This window comes from Semicossyphus pulcher, unplaced genomic scaffold (assembly GCF_022749685.1).
Source record: "Semicossyphus pulcher isolate SPU_LCO1_2020_fin unplaced genomic scaffold, fSemPul1.0.p SCAF_21, whole genome shotgun sequence".
Classification (NCBI taxonomy): domain Eukaryota; kingdom Metazoa; phylum Chordata; class Actinopteri; order Labriformes; family Labridae; genus Semicossyphus; species Semicossyphus pulcher.
In genome coordinates this window covers 20,311,786-20,319,385 of record NW_027211695.1, presented here as the reverse complement: position 1 = coordinate 20,319,385, position 7,600 = coordinate 20,311,786, and the positions used below count along the sequence as shown (strand labels likewise).

Genomic DNA, 7,600 nt, shown 5'->3' with positions numbered 1-7,600 from the left:
AAACCAGAGTCTGATTGCAGCTTCCTCCTGGCAGAGGCTGATTTCTTGCCGTCCTTCGATTCCCACTAGTGACACTCAGTGGTTTAAGCAGAAACAGTCGGCCCGGTGACTCACCCGGCTTTGCTTTACAAAGACGTGATGTCAGAGATGAATTTTCACTGACGAAATCGCACATGAACCAAAGAGTTTCTGGAGTTGAATAGATTTCAAGAATCATTCATCGTGAAATGTCAGGAATGAAAAAAATGGCACATTCAAGGCCTCGGGGGACGGTTGTTTTTTAAAGCCACAGCGCTCTCCTGCCAATAATCAATTTGAAGTTTCAACATAGTAAAGCACTGAATTGGTTTGCTTCAATAGATCTTTTGAACAGACGACATTTTGTTTTGTCTTTGTAGGAAAAGCACAGGCGCTACTAATAACATTAACTCTGGCTCTGTCCTTTTCCAGTGTGGCCGTAAGCTGTGAGCAGCGTGCACCAGGAACACGGATGTATGTGGAGAACTGGACAAAGTGTTGTCGCCCAGGACCCGATTATTAGTGTAGAGGTTCTTTAAAGTTGCGCACATAGATTGTTTATGAGCCAGAAGTGACCATATGGTGGCAGCTTGTCAATCACAGATCGCCATGGCCTAAAGCCGGGGTGGCCAACCCTGCTCCTGGAGAGCTACCTTCCTGCACACCTGATTCGAATGTTTCGCTCGTTACCAATCCCCTGAGACGCTTCAGCTGGTTGATAACGAGCAGATCATTCAAATCAGGTGCGTTAGAGTGCGGAGACACCTAAAACATGCAGGAAGGCAGCTCTCCAGGAGCAGGGTTGGCCACCCCTGGCCTAAAGCATCCTCACTTTATGGTCTATTTTACTCTAAATGTGACCAATGTTTACAATCATTGATGGATAATTTTCATCGTGCCTGAAACTTAAGATTGAGACCATAAATGCACGAGGAAACTAAGGTGGCTCATAAAGCAGCGAAAAAGTTAGGTTGCGCTGATCTTCCCTGTATAGCTTCGACATTGAACATCCCACAGAGCATTTAGCATTTCCTCTAACCCCGGTGCCTCTGATGCATGTTTATTATGCTCTATAAAAATAACTACATTTGGCTATTAGCTTTTTAAGCTAACTTTTACGACAATGATTTATCAACTATCTATGTAAATGTTCAAAGCACGATGTTGATGTACTACAAACAAATCTAAGCAGATGGTTAAGAAGTCTTTTTGGGGCCTGTGTGCAGCCCCAGACATTGTACACAGTTTGACCCCTGTGTTAAAGTGGCTTCAGACCTTGGTGCAGTTCTTGGGGCTTGACCAGGACACTGAAACATAGCTAAATGGAATGCAGCCATTGATAATGTTTCTGTTTACGGTGCTTTTCCTGCTGTTACATTAAGATATCGAACTATAAATGCACACATGAGTAAGATGTCTTGGTGTGATGTGACATTTCAAATCAGCTTCAAATGCTCATGCACTGACAAACAGGTTGTTTACTTTCCGTGTGTGTGTGTGTGTGCGTGTGCGTGTGTGTGTGTGTGTGTTGGTCGTACTCTTCCCAGTATTTCACCAATCATCAGAGAAGTCCGAGAAGAAGCCAAAATCACAGGAATGCAGCCAACAGTGTTTTGTAACTTGAAGCACTGTCCGCCTCGCATCTCTCTTTCTCCCCTTCCCTCCACGACCTGAACACACACACACGCACACACACATTGAGTCATAGCGAGCGGTGGTGACAAGGTTCCTGTGTAATGGGTAAACACACATCAGTGGTCTCACTGAGATCACTCACCCGGCCTGCAGTCGTGTCCTCTCTACATGAGTCGCCACAATGGCAGGAATGATGGAAATGTACCCTTCATGTTGAATGTGGAATCAGCCCTGATGTTACAACAGTCTCTTAATCTGTGTGTTCTTCTATCTCCTGTTTTCCTGATGCCCACTCTCATGTCTTCAATCACCACCGCACCTGAAGCACTTCCTCCTGGGGATCAATAACCTGCACTGGCCGTGATGTATCTGCCCTCTGGACCCCAGGACAGCGCGCCAGCACACACCAACGCAGTGACTCAGAGTCTCATTTGTCCCACCGCCGACGACCGACCGAGGGCTCGGGAATCTGCACACTGGGAGGCCTGGGTGGCTGAATGCACTGAAGGATGGCTGCGTGTCCAGCATGTGTACTGCTGCTTGCTGTGCTGTTGTGTGGAGCTGAGGGGCAGGGGAACGGACGGGGTAAGGTATGTTCACCTGCAAAGCCACGATTAGAACAGCAGAATTTAATATTTTATTTGGGTCGTGTTAACAGGCTCCTGTTAGTTTCTATTTAAGTGTCTTAAGAGTGTTTGTATCCACTGGCGTGAAATTAAGGAAACATTTCAAGTGAGAGGAAATAATTTAAAAGTGGGGTCTAAAACTTTTTGAGCGTAAAGTTCTGAAGTTTCTGACCAAACACAAATATTTCTTTGTTTTGCAGGTTTATGAAAGATGGAGTACAGACAAAGTGCAGCTTAATATAACATAGTGAAAAGCAGCATTAATCAGCTCATACTTTGTGTGTTTCAGGCGCCTAAAGGAGTTTTCCAGCATCCGATGAAATTTTGATTAGACTTAGAACTTTGCTCTGTTTGTGGGCGGACAAATAAAAGCTGCAACCACGACACCAGCGTCCGTTTTTACCCCACTGAATAAGTTTCCCCCCTTTTGGTTTCATGACAGATATGCTTTCCATATGCACTTAATTTACCACACTAACCTTATTAAATACCTTTCTTTGACTTGAATAAAGCCAACCATTCACCTTAACACGGTTTGAACCTTTCAAGATATCTGACGAGAGAACACAAAAGCAGGAGGACGCATGTGAACTGAAGTGATGATTTAGTGCCGAGTGATTAAAGTAGGAACACTGTGTCTTTTAGAAAGAAGTATCAGGCGGAGCCACCGTCTATCTCGGCCAGGACAGAGACATCTGGAGGCCGCTGATACACACAACAGTCAACCTCAGTGAGATCAGCAGGTACGTCAGCAGGAGTGACACCACTGAAAATAGACGGAGGCTAAGGATGCATGTTTGACAAGTGGACATTAACCATTGCTGCTAGTATTTAACCCCTTCTTTATGTTGTCTTTTTCCATCTGTAGGCCCACAAGCACAACGTAGAAATAAACAGCAAGGACCGTCGCCTTTATTCTCTGTGGATCAGCATTTCCTAGAATTTAAGACTTAATTGTTGTTTCTTTTTCAGCAGCATCAAATCGTCCTTTCACTTCAGGACGTTTGACCCAGAAGGAGCAATTTTCTATGGAGACACTAAAGACGGGAAGGACTGGTTTGTGTTGTCGCTGAAGGATGGGATGCCTCTGATGCAGATCAGCAGAGAAGACATGCTCGTCAGCGTGGCGGGCGGCCCCAAACTCAATGACGGAAAATGGCACTTAGTGAGTCTCAAGTGTAGTTTGATTTGTGTGGATCGAATTCAAAATGTATTTTAACAATGAACATATAAGTACAAATAATAGTGTACCGATCAGAGAGTAAAGTATTACACATTTGTGTTGAATTCATGCATGAATTCTTCTTGTCCTCCTGGTGCCACCAAGCTTGAGGTGAGCAACCAAGGGAAGTTTGTGATTCTAGAGGTGGACGGCGCCCCCGGGCTGGTGGTGGGCATGCGGTCCACAAAGACAGAGGAGGTCCTTACAGCTAAACTCCGGCTGGCCCTGGGCGGGGTCCTGATGGACAAGGAACTGTTGGTTGTTCAGGTAAAGTGTGTCATTCCACTAACGGATGCTTTAAATTATGTTTTTTGTTCAGTAAATTTCACAAGGTATTTGGAAACAATTTAGTCCATCAACTAGATTCATCTACAGCATGAATATAAACTTGTTATGATCAATACATGCACAGATGGAGAGAGTGATAGGGAAATATAAAGCAGTAGTACAGCAGGAGAAGACAAATGTACCCATGGTGACAATAAAGATACATCGTTTGTTTTGGTCTGTATTATATTGCATTGTATCGCATTGTACCGTTCTGTATCTTACTGTATCGTACAATATTGTGTTGTATCGTACTGTATCGTATCATATCTTACTGTGTTGTATTATATCGTATCGTATCGTGTCCTGTCCTGTATCGTATCGTATCATATCGTACTGTGTTGTATTGTATTGTATCGTACTGTATCGTATCATATCTTACTGTGTTGTATTATATCGTATCGTATCATGTCCTGTGTCCTGTGTCGTATCGTGTCCTGTCCTGTATCGTATCGTATCATATCGTACTGTGTTGTATTGTATTGTATCGTACTGTATCGTATCGTGTCCTGTCCTGTATCGTATCGTATCATATCGTACTGTGTTGTATTATATCGTATTGTATCGTGTCCTGTCCTGTATCGTATCGTATCATATCGTACTGTGTTGTATTGTATTGTATCGTACTGTATCGTATCATATCTTACTGTGTTGTATTATATCGTATCGTATCATGTCCTGTGTCCTGTGTCGTATCGTGTCCTGTCCTGTATCGTATCGTATCATATCGTACTGTGTTGTATTGTATTGTATCGTACTGTATCGTATCATATCTTACTGTGTTGTATTATATCGTATCGTATCATGTCCTGTGTCCTGTGTCGTATCGTGTCCTGTCCTGTATCGTATCGTATCATATCGTACTGTGTTGTATTGTATTGTATCGTACTGTATCGTATCGTGTCCTGTCCTGTATCGTATCGTATCATATCGTACTGTGTTGTATTGTATCGTATCGTATTGTATCATATCGTACTGTGTTGTATTGTATTGTATCGTACTGTATCGTATCGTGTCCTGTCCTGTATCATATTGTATCATATCATATCGTACGGTATCGTATCCTATTGTATCGCATCGCATCGCATCGCATCGCATCGCATTGCATCGCATTGCATCGCATTGCATCGCATTGCATCGCATCCTATCCTATCGTACTGTGTTGTATTATATCGTATCGTATCGTATCGTATCGTATCATGTCCTGTCCTGTCCTGTATCGTATTGTAACGTATCGTATCGTATCGTACTGTATCGTATCGTATCATGTCCTGTCCTGTCCTGTATCGTATTGTAACGTATCGTGTCCTGTCATGTATCGTATCGTATCGTATCGTATCGTATCGTATTGTATCGTACTGTATCGCATCATATTATATCATATCGTATCTTATATTGTAGAATTGTATAGAACTTCACCCTCTAGAATTACATCGTATTGTACTCAAAATGCATTGTATTGTACAGTATCTCATTGCATCTTATTGATTGTACCTTAGCGTACCATGTCATATCATATCGTATCGTAATACGACCTTACCCTTGCATGACAAAGCACTACTCTTGTCGCCAAGCAACAGGTTGCTAGCTGGCTAACTAGCTTACATAACTAATGTCAGGTAACCTATAATTTTAAAGATAATTTGTTTCAAGGCCCCTTTTGTTTTTTGTTAGTTAGTTTGTTGTGCTAGCTATTTGATTGAGTTAAAGCACAAACGTTTACATTCAAAGTGAGAGTCCACCATCTCGTTTGAATTGGCCAGCAATGAATCTCAGGATATGTTGGGCCGTGATGGATGCACTCGATGGATCCTTAGCGGCCCGGGAAAAGGAGGACGCATTTGTCGGCCACATTTGAAGGAGCCTTTGAAATGGGACAGCCTTCGACGCGCTGCTGTGACGCAGTCTGCCTTGAAATACGTCCTTCGAAGGATGCAGCCCCTGGACTGGGACACAGCGTGTGTGATGAATATAGAGACAGTTGGTGGACCTTGAGTTAGGACTGGTTTGGTTTGTTTGAAAGCAAAATGCTTTTGTAGTTCATGTTGAAGGACTGTGACCAGAAATGACTCTCCTGACTTAGTGTCAACATTTGGTCAGCTATTTTTAGTAACAAAACAGATAGTAAGGTCGACTGCCAGTGAGGTAAAACTACGGTGCAAACAGAAAAGCAGCGTAAGGGAGTTTTAGGTTGAATGTTTTGAATGCTTTACTTACAATGCTTTACGATAAATGCATTCTTTGCTACAGTTCGAGCCGCAGATGGACGGCTGTGTGCGGAACGGCAGCTGGCTGAACCTCAGCGTCCCCTGGGAGGCAGAGGCGGAGGAGCTCTGGCCCTGCTACCAAAATGTCCGGCCTGGCAGCTACTTCCCCGGCACTGGCTTTGCCATTTTTAACGCCTCAGGTGGGAACATTGTGCTCGATTGTACAAGATTCAACGTATGCTTAAAGTCCAGGATTCCTTCATTAGACGAGACATCTGATTTTTAATTTGCTTTGACGACAAATTCTCTTGATTTTGTGAGTTGTTCCTTTTTCCTCCACAGTGTTCGAGGCAGATGAGGTTACGGTTGAACTTTGGGGCGATTTCAATAAGATGAATGGGACCATTTTCAGCGTTAAGGCTCCTGGGCAACAGCTCATGTTCGCTTTAGTGGCCAATAATAACACAAAGGTATGCACAAAAACCAAACCTGAGTCCAACTGAATATGTTAATCGTTTCTAGCATCTGTTTAAAGCTGCTCGTGGCTATGTAAGGTAAGGAGTTAAGCTCTTTCTTCTGTCTCTCCCTTGAATCTGTAGGAGGTGGCTCTCACTTTTGGTGAAGATAAAATCAGTATGAAAGACACTTTCAAGAAACTGGTGATAACCTTTCAGACAGATTTAATACACGTGATCGAAGATGAAGACGAATCAAAGACCACTGCGTTCCGTATCAGTCCAGAAGGCCGGCCTGCTTCTTTGGCCTCATGGAGAGAAGGTCGTCTTGCCTTTGGAGGACTCTTAGGTGAGCTGAAACGGCGATTATGTGCAGCATAAGGAAATGCAAGAAAACATCCAGTTGCTGTTTAGCCACACAGAAAAAAAAAAATGTTTTTGGTCACTCGTGTTCCCTCCTTCTTTCTCACTCTTCAGGTGAGGGTGAGGACGACGTTGGCTCGCAGTTCCTGACCGGCTGTCTGGAGAAGATCCAGGTCCAAGAGAAGGATTTGGACCTGGATTTAGCCGTCAAACACATGTCAATATCCTCTCACAGCTGCCCTGCATAAACCATCACAAGTATGCATAGATGTTTAGACAAGATGTTTTCAGTGAGTGCCTTTTAAGGAAGACATAACACATGTTGTCACATTGTCATTGTACAAAGCTAAATAGCCAATAGATTTGATTTGTCGGCTACTAACAGGCATTCTGTCGTCAAATGTGGAGAGTTCACATAAGATGAATATGTGCGGTAAATAGCTCTCCACAGACAATGCTGATTAATCTGCTGTGAGTGGTTTTTCGACCTTGTATGTTTCTAAATAAAATATGATGATCCTTAATAACGCCATCCATGAATATGAATTTCACAGCTGCAATGATGCGACACAGAGCCTCGAGGAGATTTAAACACTGGGATTCAACACTAATGACAGAAACTGAGCAGCGTGCTTATCGAAGATTTAACACATGGATACTGCTCCCTCTAGTGGATTATTAAAGATAATGTTACCGTCACTGCATGCACACTGACTACAAAAAACTGACTAAAAATACGTGTCAAAT

The 7,600-nt window shown here is 43.1% G+C and overlaps 1 protein-coding gene across 1 annotated transcript; it reads left to right on the top strand.

Annotated features, from left to right (window-relative positions):
• Positions 1 to 2,162: 2,162 nt before the first annotated feature.
• shbg (sex hormone-binding globulin) lies at positions 2,163 to 7,368 on the top strand. Its single transcript, XM_069671861.1, has 8 exons — positions 2,163 to 2,243; positions 2,925 to 3,022; positions 3,252 to 3,444; positions 3,607 to 3,768; positions 6,079 to 6,235; positions 6,378 to 6,505; positions 6,635 to 6,839; positions 6,968 to 7,368. The coding sequence occupies exons 1-8, from the start codon at positions 2,163 to 2,165 to the stop codon at positions 7,099 to 7,101; spliced, it is 1,158 nt and encodes a 385-aa protein (XP_069527962.1). The 3' UTR covers positions 7,102 to 7,368.
• The last annotated feature ends 232 nt before the right edge of the window (positions 7,369 to 7,600 follow it).